Source organism: Prionailurus viverrinus, chromosome A2 (genome assembly GCF_022837055.1).
Source record: "Prionailurus viverrinus isolate Anna chromosome A2, UM_Priviv_1.0, whole genome shotgun sequence".
NCBI lineage: Eukaryota > Metazoa > Chordata > Mammalia > Carnivora > Felidae > Prionailurus > Prionailurus viverrinus.
The window spans coordinates 24,496,597-24,512,934 of record NC_062562.1 but is presented as its reverse complement, the minus strand read 5'-3'; the positions used below and the strand labels follow the sequence as shown (position 1 = coordinate 24,512,934).

Here is a 16,338-nt window from a genome sequence, read left to right as displayed (position 1 = left end):
AGCCGATAGGCTGAAGGAAGGACCTGGAGTGCCAAGTTATGGTGGCTTGGTTCCCTTATCCAAATATTGAGAGTAGATTTCTTTCACAGGTTAAGCAAATAGATCTAAAAGGACTTGATTGGAAGAATCTTACTGGGCAGTTGGTGCAGTAAGTGAATTCTTACCTATTAGGAGGAAAATCCTCTTTGGACAGCAGAGAAACCCTAATTTTTACCACAGTGTTAGAAAATAGAGCCTGTTTCTACAGCTGCATAGGGTTTTTTTTTTCTTTTTCCTCTTTTTAGTTTTAAAGTAATCTCTGCACCCAATTTGGGGCTCAAACTCATAGCCCCAAGATCAAGAGTAACATGTTCTACTGACTGGGCCAGCCAGGTGCTCCTGTTTAGGGTTCTTATAATCACCAGCATCTGTGGGGCCTCAACACTGGCTTTACTTTGTTTTAGAAATGCAAACTTTAAAGGTAGCAAAGACCAGCTTCCCTTGCAGGCTTTAATTAGAATTTCATCTGCTTTAATTGAATAAGAGACTACTAACAGTAAGCTAAGCAGATGGTGGAAGGAGACATAAAAATATATCTTTGCTGTCCTGGGCATAGTGGGCCTTCAATAAATGTCTGTTTCCCACCCCTAGCCCCAGCATACCCTGCCCTCACTGTTCACAGGAACAAAATCAGAAGTGGTACAAGAATACGATAAGGTAGAGGATGCAATGAAGGAGGGAAGGACACAAACCTGAGGTGAGACCTTTTGCAATGAGACAAAATTCAAATAGGGTCTTTGGGATTAAGGGAAAGTAATGCAAGATCAGTGAGCTCGGCTCCCGGGGCTCTTTCTGGAGAGGATGTTGCACCAGCTGTCACATTTACCGATGATACAATGCTCTCACAACATTCACCTGAGAGTCTAAAGTGTGTACTGGCAACACAGTAATGGGCAAGATGCACACACGATCCCTTCCCTTCTGAGTCCGTCTCTTTCTATATATGGGACTGTGGGCAAATCACCTAATTGCTCTGAGCCTGTGTTTTTCATCTGCAAGCTGGGACTAATACCCACTGCATAGGGGCTATTGTGAGGATGAAATGAGATGGGGTTTATGAAGCACCCGTGGTCATGCTTGGAAGTGCCTGGCACTCGGTAAGTAGTGGTTTATCAGTCAGTCTGTGGAAGAGCAAGACTTGGGTTCTGTGGGGGTCAGATGGGGATGGGAGGGAGACAGTTACCTGCTGATAGGAGCTTCGGCCCAGGGACTTCATCAGGTGCTGAGTTAAAGCATCTTATCCCCCGAAAGAAGAGACAGGGTTCATGCCTGGTTGTTTTGATGCTGGTCTAGGAAGGAAGGGATGGGAGTTGGGGAGGAAGGATGTGTTCCTAGCAAAATTAAATTAGGACAGTAACGCTGGTTTTCTTGATAATTGAACGTATGTAGCCTGTGCTAACTGACCGGGAACTCAGATCTGCTCATGTTCCATTCACCAGCCTCCTTTTTTCCTAGTCACCTGCCAGCCCTGAGAGAGAGACTTTTTTCTGGACTTGGTGCTTCAAGGACCCTGTGCCAGGCAGATGGACACACCCCACTCTAGATGTGAACAAAAGCTGGGAATTTTTCTTTTTTTTTCTTTCCTCTGTCTTTTTAAATAACATTGATTTTTCTTTTAGGTAATATAATTTTTTTATATAATGGTCTTGCTTAAAGGAGGAGAACTCTTTTTTTTTTTTAAGTTTATTTATTTATTTTGAGAGAGAGCGTGCATGTGAGTCAGGGAGGGACAATGAGAGAGAGAGAGACACAGAGAGGGAGAGAATCCCAAGCAGGTTCTGCTCTGTCAGCGCAGAGCCAGACGTGGGGCTTGACCTCACAAATCGTGAGATCAAGAGTCTTGACACTTAGCTGACTGAGCCACCCAGGCACCCCTGGGATTGTTTCTCTGACTATGAGGAAAAGATTAGGGAATTCTCTGCTTTACAAAGTTGGAGGGGACAGAGACAGAGAAGTGGTCCTCCAGGATGATTGGTCCTGCCTGGTGGTGCCCCCTCTGGCTGGTCAGAGACATTCCAAGAAGTGGGCGGGTGTCAGCTTTCAGACAAATCATATACACTTCCCACCATTGTGGGCCAGGCCAGGCCACGGAGAAGGAGACCTCACAGCAAAGAAAGGCCTGCACGCCTGGCAGCAGAATGCAAACACAGGCACGTCCTGCCTTTGGTTTTTGCACTGAAGTTAGATGTACTTACAGACGCTACGCACCTGTGTATGTGTCTATTCTCATTGTTACGATGAGAATCCTTGTGATTAAAACGGAGCCTTAAAGGGGCACCTGGGTGGCAGTCAGTTAAGCATCCAACTTCGGCTCAGGTCATGATCTCACTGTGAGTTCCCCTCTGCCTGTGGGGAGGTGGTCCCCTGGGGCAGGTTAAGGGATATGTGGCTATAAAGAGGGATCCCTTACATGTCTGCCTCAGCCTGGCTGGGGTGGCTGATGGGCTAGAAACTGACATAAATTCCTATCTCTTGGAGGTCTTAGTTCCAAGAGTGACTGGCAATGACCTCTATGAGAGATGGCTACTTGATCAGGAGGTCACTTCCTGCTTGAAACTGCCAGTGGCCCTGGAAGTGACCTCTGATGTTCTGATCTGGCCCCTTGCCAATCTCTTCTCTGTGTGTTCCTTTTTTCTTCAGGGCCATCCCAGGGTTTTTTGAGATCCCCCACTCATGTGTTCCTGCCTTGGAACTTCGCGTATGCCATATCTTCTGCCTGGAACACTCTCTCTCTGTTTCCATCCCTCCTTTGCTGTCAAACCTTCCCTGACCACTGTTCATTATGGTCTAGGTCCTGACATTTGCCTTCAGGAGCACTTAGCTCAGCTTTTGTGATTATGTGATGGTTCCTCTTGCCCACAAGAATGGCTGCTCCTTGAGGGAGGGCTGTGTCATTTACAGTAGGCCTTCCTTCTGGGTTGGGCTCAGATTTGATTTCTTGAACCAGCTAGAGACCCCAGCCCTACCACTCAATTGTCACTGGGGCAAGACACCTCATCTCTCTGGTCTTCAGTTTCCTCATCTGTTGGATGGGGGTAAAAATGCATCTGACTTATGGGGTTGTTGTAAGGATAAAGCAGGTAGAGGGCGCAGCATGGTGCCTGGAACATAGCAGGTGCTCAAAACCATTAACATTTGTCTCTGATGTCATCAAGAGTAAGCAGTAACAGTTACTAGTAAATTTTAAAAGGTTTCCTGGAGGAACAACATTTATTCCTTTCTTTGCAAATTGAAATGAGGTCACTATTCATTTACCATTACCATGATCCCCAGAGCTGAGAGTCACTTGATTGGCTTGTACTGTCTCAGGGCTTCACTCCCTGTGGGACTTAGATTCCTGTAGACACGAGATTAGTCAGTGACATGGTACATATTAGAATCACCCCTGTGAGTCGGATGGCTGCTACTGTGTCAAGCCTTATGCCATTGCCTGACTACATCACATCCTCCTAATGGACCTTTGGAGCTTAGGTGATGTGCTCTACCCCAGGGTAGGACCCAGGTTGGATTTGAACTTGGGCGTTTTCTACTCCAAAGCCCCTCTCTCTCTTTCCACGCCACTGCTCAAGCTTGCTTCTCAGGTTTTCCTTTAACCAAGATTATGAGAACAGAAGGGGTCTGTTTTGAAAGAAATGGTGTGACCACTTGCAGAGCATTGCCGAGGACTGAACAGTAAGACCAATACCTTAATCCTTCCACAGGTATCCCCATCCCCTGGGTGAGGACTGTACCAGATTAGTGTCACTTCAACTGGATGCTCCCCATCTTTCAACAACGCCCCTCCCCCACCAAAAGGGAGAGGGCATCTGTCTGTACAGTGCTGCCTGCAGAAGAGTTGAGTGTCTTTCCCTGTGACCCCACTTACAGGTTTGTCTTTAGGAAATAACCAGATATGTGTGCCAACATTTATTGTGTGTGGGTTTTCATTAGCAAGCGTTACTTATCCCAGATACTGAGAAATGAGAAGCACACCAAGTACTGGTCAGACTGATTCTAAGAAGAGGGCACATTCATACAAGTGGCTTTTAACAATCATATTGCAGAAGAGTATTTCATGACAAAGGGAAAGACTCACAGTAGGTTAAGCGAAAATAAAGGGCACAAATTAACAGTGGTTATCACTAGGTGGTGTGCTTGTGTGTGGGTTTTATCTTAGTCTTTAAACCTGTCAGTATTTTTTCTACATTTAAAAAAAAATTATTTATTTATTTATTTATTTATTTATTTATTTATTTATTTATTTATTTTCAATACTCTGTAAACACGCTTTTTTGTGCCAGCCAGGCTGTCCCTCTGCATTGTTTTACAATGAGTGGTGTTACATCATCAGAGGGTTTTTATTAAATATTTATTTATTTTTGACAGAGAGAGAAAGAGAGAGAGACAGAGCACGAGCAGGGGAGGGGCAGAGAGAGAGGGAGACAGAATCAAAAGCAGGCTCCAGGCTCTGAGCTGTCAGCTCAGAGCCTGATGAGGGGCTTGAACCCATGAACCATAAGATCATGACCTGAGCCGAAGTCGGATACTCAACCTACTGAGTCACCCAGGAGCCCCTCATCAGAGGGTTTTGAATGTAAGGTTGCACACAATAGTCAGTGCCCTGTGGTACTGAGTGGGCACCAGGAGGATGGGGGAGTGGTCTCAAATGTGTCATCCTTGCCCTTGTCCTTGGTGGTGCCTTCACATGTGGTCACTTTCCTCAGCTGTGCTACCTGGCACCTCACCTTGTCCCTTTTCCTGCCATTGCTTGTTAGTTGGGATCAGTGATACTGCATCATCTGCCCTTTCTGCAGGCCATGTGGGGGCCTCCTGCAGACACCTGGCTTTCCCAGTTGATGAATTAGTAAGGTGACTGCCCTGGCCCCATTTCATCCTGTCTTGGAGAGTTGGAGGAGATGGGGCTGAATTCAAGAACAGGCCCTCCTGAACTGTTTCAAGGAGAAAAACCAGTTCATCATCAATGTCTTCTGGCCTGTCTGCCAGTTTCAAAACTTGGTGGATAGAAACCCACATTTCTTGCCTCCCCCTCCACGGGGCTGAGCATGGTGTGGGTGGGAGGGGATGGCATGCTGAATATAAGCCCTTGTAGGATTAAGTTGATGTGTGTGTGTGTGTGTGTGTGTGTGTGTGTGTGTGTGTGTGTGTTTAAGTAGCTTCATGCCCAGAGTAGAGCCCCTGCACAGGGCTTGAATTCACAACTCTGAGATCAAGACCTGAGTTGAGATCAAGAGTCAGACGCTTAACCAACTGAGCCACGCAGGCACCCCTAAATTGATTTCTTTTAGCCTACATATCCTACTTACAGATCTGTTCTGACTTCTGGAGACCCTGAATAATAAAAGAGGAAGTCAAGGAGTTTACCTTTAGCAATAATAATAACAACGTACATTGCCTTTGCTGTGTACAGGAGACTTTCCCATGAGAAAGTCACATTCAGCAGCAATGGGACCATTTCTCTGCAGCTGAGGGACCTCATCACTTATGCCTGCACCTTTCAACAGTTAAGGTCTGGTGTCTCACCCTGGCCATCAAGGCCTCTCTAGTCTCATTCCTCCCGGACCTCACAGACATGTGCCCTGTGCTCTCCCACCTCTGGGCTTCTGCATCTCTGGTTCTGCCCTCCCCGGCTGGTTTCCCTGCCTGGTCAAGGGTCAGCTGAGGCCCACTTCCCCGCAGGAAGTCTTTCTATGCCTGAATCGGGGCCAGCTCTTCCTCAGGTGTGTCTCTTCCCGCATCCTGCTCCCCATCTGCCTGGTGAGGGTCTGGCTGTTCCTGCATCACCTGCAAGCTCCATGGGGTCTGGGACTTTGTCCTGTTGAGATTCACTACTGTTCCCCAGAGACCAGCGCAGTGTGTAGCATGTAGCAGATACTCAAATCATTGTTAAGTGGAATCTAATGGGAATAAAACTTTTATTTTTGATAAGGCTGCCTGAGTAGAGCCCCACGTGTTGGCTTGTGCATCTGAAGTTCCTGCCGGGTTAATGGGGGAGTGGAAGCCGTTTATTATTACTTTATAAACAGGCTGGTTGTAACAGGGATCTTCTTCAGTGTGGAAGGGGTAAAGGAGAGAATAACAAAAGAGGTTTGGGGGAATAGGTTGAGGACTAGGAGTCTGGATATAGGTTTTGCCCTTGGAAATGGAGTACTGCATAGGCTACCTGTTCTTTGAACAAGGAACAGGTGGGTAATGAGGCACTGGGTTTGGGGTCAAGGAGTCCCTTTAAAGTTGTAGTGGAATGAAGTTGCAGCTGTTGAAATGAAAGTTAGTTCGCTCAAGATGCTTAGTTTCTGGCCCCAAAGGCAGGCTGTCGGCCAGGAAGAGGCCACCCAGCACTAGGAGGCTGAGTGCCTGCAACAATACACAGGGGCTTCAGTGAAGTCTCAGCTTTGCTAGAGCAGTTCTGAACACCTCCTGTGGGGCCTGGGGGCCTGGGCTGTGAGGTCCGCTTCCCAGAGGCTGCTGTCAGGACAGGTGCCTCCCAGTGAGGCTTCACCAGCCCCCTCTTCCTGTGAATGAGGGGGTGGTGGTTAGAGACCGAGGGGGTCCACTCAGAGGCTGTTCTTGCCATTTAATGGAAGGTCAGTCTGGCAAAAGCCATAATTCTTGGGCTGACCCTCTTTTCTCTGACCTGGGGGCTGGCTTCACTTTTTCAGTTTCTTCATCTGAGAAGTGGGCCCACACAACTCTTATACCTCATGAGGCTGTTGTGAATGTTAAAATAGATCAAGCACTTAAAAGGCACACCTGGATTATGAGAGCAACTAATGAATTTTCGATTTTTATCACGATGGTTTACTTTTATAAGAGCCATACAGTGTATGGCTTTTTTTTCTTTTAACGAGAGAGAGAGAGAGAGAGAGAGAGAGAGAGAGAGAGAGAGAGAAACAAGTAGGGGAGAGGGGCAGAGGGAGAGAGAGCGAGCCAGCCTTAAGCAAGCTCCACGCTCAGCTTGGAACTGGACACAGGGCTCCATCCCAAGACCCTGGGATCACAGACCTGAGATGAAATAACGAACTGGACACTCAAGCAAATGAGCCACCCAGGCATCCCTGTAGGGCAGTCTTTGTATCTCCCCCCCCCCCCTTTATTTTGAGAAAGAGACAGAGAGAGAGAGAGAGAGAGAGAGAGAGAACGAGCATGCGCGGGGAGGGGGCGGGGGCGGAGGGGCAGTCCGCTCAGCCAGCTGAGCTCGAACTCACAAACCGTGAGATCATGACCTCAGCCCAAACCAAGAAGCTGGCGCTTAACCAGCTGAGACACCCAGGCGCCCCCATTCTTTATATTTCTGATTGTATGGGATCCTGAGGGCCGCAGGCGGTGATCTACTGAATAAATGAATGCAGAAAATAGTTTTAGTTGGATTCCCACGTCTATTTCCGCACGGTGACCCAGGCCACTGCAGGCTGCTGCTCTTTCTGGCTCAGCACCCGCCCACAAACCCCGCGATTCCTGAGGGTTTGGTGGTGCGGGGATTCGCGCAGCTCTGGCTCGTCCTCATGCTGACCCTCACAGCCCAGGAAAGGGAGGCTTGGACAAGACCCGACGCGCCCCAGGTCAGCCTAGCAGCGGGGTGGGGGCTCCACACACAGGCTCCGGCCCTCGCCGTCAGGGCAGCCCCCTAAGTCTCCACAGTCCCCTCCTGCTCCGATACTTAACCCCGTGAGTCTACCCTGGGCTGTCCGCAGCGCCTTCACCGCAAGAGCTGGGGCCGGGAGGCACACCCCTTCCCCGACGCTGTAAATTCTCTCCTTCAGGGTCTGGATTAGGTGGCGGGGGGGAATGCCTCAGGGCCCAGATCCCTCCCCAGTCTTCTCAGGGACCCCGGCGGGGCTAGCGGAGTGGGAGTGCCGAGCAGCAGCCGGGCGTGACTGCGTCCGGGTCCCGCGCCACCCGGCTCCGGCGCCAGAGGGGGTCCCCCGCCCGCCTCCCGCCCACGTGGCCGGCCCGGGCTCCCCGCCCCCGGCCCCGCCCCGCCCGGGGGAGCGGCCCCCGCAGCAGCCGCCACCGCCGCGGTCGCCGCGGTGCGCTCTCCCGCTCCTCTGGGCCGAGCCAGCGCTGAGCACCGAGGTGAGTGAGGGCGGCTGGCCGCGAACCCCGCCCCTCCGCTAGACCCTCCCTGGCTGGACACCCCTGCTAGGCTCCCGGGAGCGGGCACTTTCCGGGGCTGGCTCCTCCCCTGCCTTAACCCACAACTCCGAGCTGGACCCCCACCCCCCACCTCCTGGTCGCCCCCACCGGTCCCGGTGCCCGAAGCGGACTCGGCGCGCTGTCTGGTCCCGGCGCACTCGGAGCGCAACTCGGGTGCCTGGGCGCGGCGCAGGTAGGCAGCGCCACCGCCACTCCGGACCGGCGGCCGCTCGCGCCGGAGACCCTGACTTTGGTGCTGGGAGCTCTTAGGCGAACGTTCCCAGAGCCACTTCCGGGGAGGGAGGCGCCACCTGTCCTTTTCCTTGGTGTCTTCCCCAGTCTTGGTGGGTCGCCCACAGGTCAGCGTCGCGTCGGGCGCTGCTGGTAGTGGCTCGCGGGGCTGCCGGTCACTTCGCCGCGAGGGACGCGGCTCTGGACGCGCAGGGCGGCGGCCGCGGTTCCTGGACCGCCCGGCCCGTGTGCTGGCGGCTGCATCTTTTAAATAGCGCGGCCAGAGGACCGTGAGGTAGAGGGGAGGGAGGCGGACCCCAAGGGGTTAGGGTGAATCTCGGTGCCTCATAGCCAGAGGCCGGTGAGCATTTTCTGAGTGTGGAAGTTGGCCGAGCCCGGTGGAACTGGATGCCTTTGGGCTTTGCCACGGGGTAGAGCTGCGCTTTGCACTGTCAGCCTCAACATGGGCTTGAACAGTGCTGAAACAGAGCGACTTGTTCCTAGAGGACTCTTTCCCCCTTTAATGCCTGAACCCGGCTTGCTTCCAGCCCTGGGCAAAGATGTGAGAACTGCCAAATGGTAGTTGTCCTGGACGCACCCGCAGAAACTTATTTTACAGCATTTCAGGCACAACACAAGGTATAACTGTGTTTTTTCTTGGTTGGAGTGTGGAAGCAGAAAGCTTTTCTGTGTCTCTGTCTTAGTTGTATAGTCTCAGGCAAGTTACTTCACCCATCTGGGCCTTAGTTTTCTCATCTGTAAAATGAGGATAATAGTACAAATGCTGAAGCGTTGTGTGAGGTGAAAGTTCTTAGAATTGTGCCTTGTATCAAGGTAAGCTCTACTCGCTTTAGTTGTTTTGGGCTGCAAAATCCTTGGGCTTTGCAGTAATGTTTCCTATGGTTAAGCAGCCTTTTGCAAAATGTGTCTCAGAATACAAGATTAGAGATGACCTTTGTCAAGGACACTGCTGAGAAATGGGGTCTCAGACCTTCTCTGGAAGCTCTAGAGTGTGACTGCATATTTGCCTCACTGAGGGGGAGTGAATAAGGTTCCATGGGAATTCCTTCAGTTCTCAGGCCCCCTGATAGGCTGATACTGTCTCATCTCTGTGAGTGTGGGAGTATAGTTAGGGGCCCAAAGACCTGCTCTTGTCCCCTCCCCTCCACTCACTAACCTCTAGCAGATTGTCCCTCCAGTGGAGTCTGCACCAGTTTAGCATCTTTTGGTGGTAGTAACCACAGATGGGAGTCCTGAGCCTGGGGCTCCAGGAATCTTCTGACACGTACATGAGATGCTTGGAGCACAGGTGTGTATTTTTCCAGAGAGTTCTCTCTTCATCATTTTCTGCAAAAAGCCTGCACCCCACAAAAGGGGATCCTGAATTGCTGGTGGGGAGATTCTTACCTCTTGTACAGGAGCAGGCCCAAGTTCTTATGGTGTCAAGATGTCAGCATTACCTGTGTCTCTTAGAGGTAGAAGTGTACACGTGTTCCTTTTTGCCCTTACTCAGGGCACACCTTCCAGTGGAAAATTCAAGTCTGCCTTGACTTGAGAAAATCTGATAAAGAAGTCATTTGGGTAAAGGAGAAGGCAAGCTGAGGGAGCAGAGATTGTTGGCCTGTTGTGGGGCTGTTAGGATGGGATACAGTTCATAAAATTTGATTTCAAGTTGTCAGGAGACTCCTCAGGGCCTTTGCACATGCTCTTCCTGTTGCGGAGCACACTCTTCTACCACTCTTCTCATGTCCAGCAGTATCTTGTCCTTTAGCTTGGATGTCTTCTCTATAGAGATGGTTTCCTTGACCACTCTGTTCAAAGCAGCCCCTCCCCCATCAGTATTTATCACATTTTCCCATTGTATTTTATTCATGGAGCGTACCTGAAATGTTCATAGTCATGTATCTATTTATGGGTTTATTGTCTGCCTCCACACAGGAGAATGCAGACTCCAAGAGCGTAGAGGTATTGCCCTCTTTACCACTGAACTCTGGCCCCTGACACACAGTAGATGCTTTATAAATGTTCCTTAGTGACAGAATGAATGAGCATCCCCTGAGTGAAGTGAGGTGAGTAAGAGCTTTTTTTTGTTTTGTTTTTAAGTAGGCTGTACGCCCAACATGGGCCTCAAACTCACAACCCAGAGATCAAGAGTCACACGCTCTTCTGACCAAGCCAGCCAGGTTTAATTAATTAAAAAAATTAATCCTTGGATGCATTATCTTAATGGTGTGTACAAATATTGTCTGATTCATATCACTTTGCACTTTGCACAGGTTGAAACTTGAGTGACAATGAAACGCTTGTATATATGATTCTAATTAATGCACATTCCTGCGTGGGAGAGATCGCCGGTGTGGTGGGTGGAGTGGGGTCTTCTGTGGAGAGGTTTGGAGATAAGCTTTTCCTTCTTCTTCACTGTAGTGAAAACTGTTCATTCAGTTATGAAAATGGGTACACTTTTTTGTAAAAAAAAGATCGAAGATTATAGTTATTTGGAATCCTATCTGCACATGTGCCTTATCCCCTTAGCTCAGCTCATTCACTCCATTTATTCAAGAACCATTTATGGAGGTAGGGCTTGGAGACTGGCCACAGAGCAGTCAAGACTGGCAGTGTTCCTCCATTATGGTGTTACATCCCGTGGGCAGAGATGGACAGTCGACAACTAGGTCTATAATATGATATCAGGGAGTGTGGTCAGTGTAATAAACAAGATGAAGCTGGATGGGATCCACTCACCCAGAGTGAGTGGGGTGGAGGCAGCATTGGTTTAGGTCAGGGATGGTTTCTCTGAGGAAGCAATTCAAACAGAAACCTAGATGAATGTGGGGTGTGGCTATCTGGGGGAAGACAATTCTATGCGTGTGGACCCCAAGGTTGTGGTTGAATTCCTGGCTTGACCAGTCAGCTCTTGAGCCCTGGACATGGTCTGTCTCACTGGGGAAGGGGGAAGGGAAATGAGACATTGTGGGCAGAACCTCCATCACCTCCTCCCCAGATCCTAGCAGGTGGCTGGAGTAAGATCTTAACACTGTGTGCTCTCATGGTTGACCAGAAGGCTTGTGCCTTCCTTTCCAGAGGCACCTGGAGTAATGGTGTTTCCTGAAACTGCCACCTGGGCGACGAGTATAAGCCTTGGGGGGCACTGCTAGAAGTACAAACCTACACGTAGTAAGACTTGCTTCATTTCACCTGCCCTCACCATGGACTGCCTCCTCTTTTGTGCCATTTGGTTACAAACATCTCATCACCTACAGGGAACCATCTAGAAGGAAAGTAGTTACTTAGCAAAGCTTTGATGGAAAAAAACGAAGTGATGAAAATGTATAGGATCATAGACCAGGAGATGTATGCTTCCCATTCTCCCCATTGAGTGGTTGATTGGTTGGTCATTTGATGTTATTTAACAAAGCATAAAGGAGGTATGACAGGGAGGGTTCTTGGAAAAAGTGATATCTAAGAAAAGAAAGGGATGGCTACAAGTCACTTCTCTTGGGGAGTGGCGGGGGGTGGGGGATGGAAGGAAGAGGGAAGAGCATGTGCAAAGGTCCAGATAAAGAGGTACCAGCTCTCAGATGATGCTAGATCCTCACTGGTTATGGCAGCATGTGTGCACATATGTTTTCTGTGAGTATTCTGTGGAAAAGGAACTGACATACCAGTGCTCAGTAAATGCCAGTTGATGTGAAAGGCCGTGCCTTGTGCTATTGGGCTCTACACTGACATCCTCATGTATTATCTAAAACTGTCCTGTGGCACATGCCCTCTTAGCATCCCCATCTTCCTGACCAAGAAAGCAAGGTGGGAAGTGGAATAACTTGCCAACTGTGTCTTTCTTGAACTCTGTTCAGTTGTATCAGGGAAGGTGGAGATGAGGGGGATCTTCCCAGAAGATTGATTCAGTGATGTCAAGAGAGAGAGATGCTTTTAAATATCACTAACAGGCCTTGCTTTGGTGCACAGCGCTGTGGAATGTCAGCTCTGGGATTGCAAAGGCTGCTCCCGGCCAACTGCCCAGTTTCTGGCATGGTGAGGATTTGTTGAGGTGTTAAGTGGATCCCCAGGGTCTCTGGTGGCCACGGAGCAATGAGACTGGAGGAGGCCATTGCCTTATTTCCCCTGGAGTCTTCTGACTTTTCTAAAGTGGACCTGCAAGTCAGGACAGAGCTGGACATGGGACCCAAGTCAAAGCTGAGTGCTCCAGAAAGAGAGGCTGGGGTCCTTGGCCGGAGCTGAAAGACAAAGGAGGCAGTTTGGTGCCTTGTGTGGCTCAGCTAGCTAAAGATCAAACTAGTTATTTAACAGTCCAGCTTAGTTCTTTGTCCAATCTGCCACCTCTACTTCCACCCAGCATATGATAACTTTATAGGTTGGGGTTTGCTGCTCCTGCTGATAGAACCCCAAGCCCTGAATTCATCTTCAATTCTGAGCTTACTATTTTCCTGGAAGCTGGGGTGGTGATGCAGGGCAGTGGCCGACTTGAAGGCAAATTGACATGTCTGGAGGTGGTGGAGGTGATGGTCGGGGTCCTGTGTTCCAGTCTCAGCTCCAGCATTGCATTAGTAGCAAAGTGACCTCAGGCAAGGTGCCTAACCTCTGCAAGCCTTGGTTTCCTCCTCTGTGAATGGGGACAGTGGTTGGCTGTACCTTATGGGTTTGCTGTGGGGATTAAATGAGAAGATATGTGCAGAGAGCATATTCCTATCACAGCCTCTGTGCAGGAAGGGCTGGCTGTGGTCATTATCTGGTGACCTAAAATGGACACACATCACTCCGTCACTACTTTGTGCTCTGAAAGGTTTGCTCAAACACACAGAGTTCTTCATTCAGATTTGGGGACCTCACCAGGGACAGGTGCTATCCTTTCTGGAGACAATTATATTAGGAGCCAAATCCAGATAGTGGAGTTGAGGGTAAATTTATTGTGAGACAGAGGTCAGGTGTGAAATGCCATGAGATGCCCTGCCCACCGCAGCGCACCCTCCACCCTCCCCTCCTGTGGTCTCTCCCAGGCCTCCCCCTACAGTGGTGGCTTCCATGTTCCCATGACCCTCAGAACCTGGCTGCTTCAATGGACTGTTCTGGTGTATCGTCACCACACCCCACCCCAGGTCACCTGCTAGACCCTCCAATGGAGCTGAACCCAACAGCCCCCCAAATACCCCAGAGGCTTTTCAACATTAACAGCTTTGCATCCACTGTTCCTACTACTGGGAGTGCTCTTTTACTCTTATCCACGTTCAGAATCTCCCACACTGCCCAGCTCCAATGGCCTTTTCCCTCTTTCCTTCCCCTTTGACTAGAAAAAGAAATGCTCTTTTGTACAAGAAAGGCTGGTTATATACTTTACATATACAAATGCAAACAAATCAGAAATTACAGAGTAAAAAATTAAATTGTGCCTCCCTCATCCCTGGCTTGCTTCCAGAGAGAACATTTATGGTCAGATGACTGTATATTTTTCTTATGTTTTGATGTACAGGTGTGTGTACCTGTGCATATCTTTAAAAACCAACATAATGGGCTCATTTTATATGTATTGTTCTCCAATGAGATTTACCTCATTTGACCACATGTCCAAGAGCACTTTCTCTGTTCATATGCATTTCCTCTCTTTTCACACCCCCCCACCAAGAGAGGAGAGTACAAGTTTGTATGGACATATGTTTTCAGTTCTCTTGGGTATATACCTCCAGTGGGATTGCGGGTCATATGGTAACTCTATGTTTACATTTTGGAGGACTGCCAAACTGTTTTCCAAAATGGCAGCACCATTTTGCAATCCCACTAGTAGTGTTTGAGGGTTCTGATTACTCCACATCCTCATCAACACTTGTTACTGTCCATGTTTTTTTATTATTGCCATCCTAGTACATATAAAGTGGTATCTCATTGTGGTTTTGATTTTCATTTCCCTATGGCTAGTAGTGTTGAATTTTTTTTTAATTTTTTTTTTTGAGAGAGAGCATGTGAGCGGTAGAGAGGCAGAGAGAGAGGGGGACAGATGATCTGAAGCAGGCTCCGCACTGACAGCAGAGAGCCCAACGTGGGGCTCGAACTCGTAAACTGTGAGATCATGACCTGAGCTGAAGTCAGTCGCTCAACCAACTGACCACCCAAGTACTCCGAACATCTTTTTTTTTTTAATTTTTTTAGAGCAGTTTTAGTTTAGTTTTGTTTTTTAAATAATAAAATCGAAAGTACAGAGATTTCCTTTCTACTTCCTGTTCCCACACATCCGTAGCCTCTACCATTTATGAACATCACTCGCCAGAATGGTACTTTTGGTACCAAGAATGAACCTACATTGACACATCATGGTCATCTAAGGCCCACAGTTTATCTAAGTGTTCACTCGTGGTGCTGTACTTTCAGTGGGTTTGGACCAATGTATAATGATAATTATAAACACAATGATAATATCATACAGAGTATTTTCACTGCCCCAAGAATCCTCTCTGCTCTGCCTATTCATCTCTACCCTCCTGCCCCCTACAACCACTGAGCTTTTTATTGTCTCCACAGTTTCCCCTTTTTTAAAATGTCATATAATTGGGATCAGACAGAATGTAGCAATTGGTTTCTTTCACTTAGTAACATGCATTTGAAGTTTCTCCCTGTCTTTTCATGGCTTGATAGCTCATTTGTTTTTAGTGCTGCTTAGTATTTCATCATCCGGATGTACCAAGTCTATCCATTCACCTACTGAAGAACATTTTGGTTGCTTCTCAGTTTGGGCAGTTATGAATAAAGCTGCTTTAAATATTCATGTGCAGGTTTTTGTGTAGACATAAGTTTTCAACCCCTTAGGGTAAATACTGGATTGTATGGTAAGAGTATATTTAGTTTTGTAAGAAACCCTCCAAACTGTCTTCCAAAGTGGCTGTACCATTTTGCATCCCCCCCAACAATGAATGAAAGAGTTTCTGTTACTTTACATCCTTGGTCAGCGTTTGGTATGGTCAGTGTTTTGGATTTGGGCCTTTCTAATAGGTGTGGGGTGGTATCCTCTTTGTTTTAATTTGCATTTCCCTGATGACATATGATGTGGAGGAGCATCTTTTCATATGTTTACTTGTCATCTGTATGTCTTCTTTGGTGAGGTGGCTATTATGGTCTTTGGCTCATTTTCAGATCAGGTTGTTTGTTTTCTTATTGTTGAAGTTTAAGAGCTCTTTGCATGTTTTGGATAACAGTCCTTTATCAAATATATCTTTCACAAATATTTTTTCCTAGTCTGTGGTGTGTCTTCTAATTCTCCTGGGATTATCTTATGCAGAGAAGAAATTTTAAATTTTAGTGAAGTCCAGCTTATCAATTATTTCTTTCATGGATTGTGTTTTTGGCATTATAGCTGAAAAAGCATCACCATAGCCAAGGCCATCTAGGTTTTATCCAATGTTATCTTCTAGGAGTTTTATAGTTTTGCATTTTATATTTAGGTCTCTGATCCATTTTGAGTTAATTTTTGCAAAGGGCATAAGGTCTGTGTTTAGATTCATTGTTTTGCATGTGGATATCCACTTATTCCAGCACCATTTGTTGAAAAGATTATCTTTGCTCCATTGTTTTGCCTTTGCTCCTTTGTTAGAGATGAGCTGACTATATTTATGGGCTCTCTATTTTTTTCCATTGGTCTATTTGTCTATTATTTTGCTAATAGCACACTGTCTTGATTATTGTAGCTTTGTAATAAGTGTTGAAGTCAGGAAATTGCAGTCTTCTAACTTTGTTCTTCTTTAACATTGTGTTGGTTGAATATCTTTTCACTTTGGAGAAGTGTCTTTCCAGATCTTTTGCCAGTTTTTAAAAGTTGGTTTGTCTTTTTATTATTGATTTGTAAGGGTTCTTTATATATTCTAAATTCAGTCCCTTATCAGATATATGACTTTTAAATATTTTCTCCTATTCTGTGGATTGTCTTTTTATTTTCTT

The 16,338-nt window shown here is 47.7% G+C and overlaps 2 protein-coding genes across 5 annotated transcripts in view; one reads left to right on the top strand and one right to left on the bottom strand.

The window, feature by feature from the left end:
* Nucleotides 1-7,576: 7,576 nt before the first annotated feature.
* Nucleotides 7,577-16,338, top strand: part of ARHGEF3 (Rho guanine nucleotide exchange factor 3) — a 306,099-nt gene continuing 297,337 nt past the window's right edge. For 2 of the 4 annotated variants that reach the window (XR_007149544.1, XM_047846339.1), the window contains exon 1: nucleotides 10,426-10,469. Coding sequence is in view for 1 of the 4 variants with exons in the window: in XM_047846339.1 (XP_047702295.1) it covers nucleotides 10,441-10,469 (29 nt within the window). In the remaining 3 variants the exon portion in view is untranslated. Of the gene's footprint in view, nucleotides 7,596-8,023; nucleotides 8,110-10,425; nucleotides 10,470-16,338 lie in introns of those variants that run through there. The other 2 variants (XM_047846363.1, XM_047846357.1) reach the window with 2 other exon arrangements.
* Nucleotides 11,993-12,578, bottom strand: SPATA12 (spermatogenesis associated 12). Its single transcript, XM_053447920.1, is given in 4 exon segments — nucleotides 11,993-12,215; nucleotides 12,217-12,304; nucleotides 12,307-12,461; nucleotides 12,463-12,578. Coding segments are annotated over 4 exon segments (582 nt in total).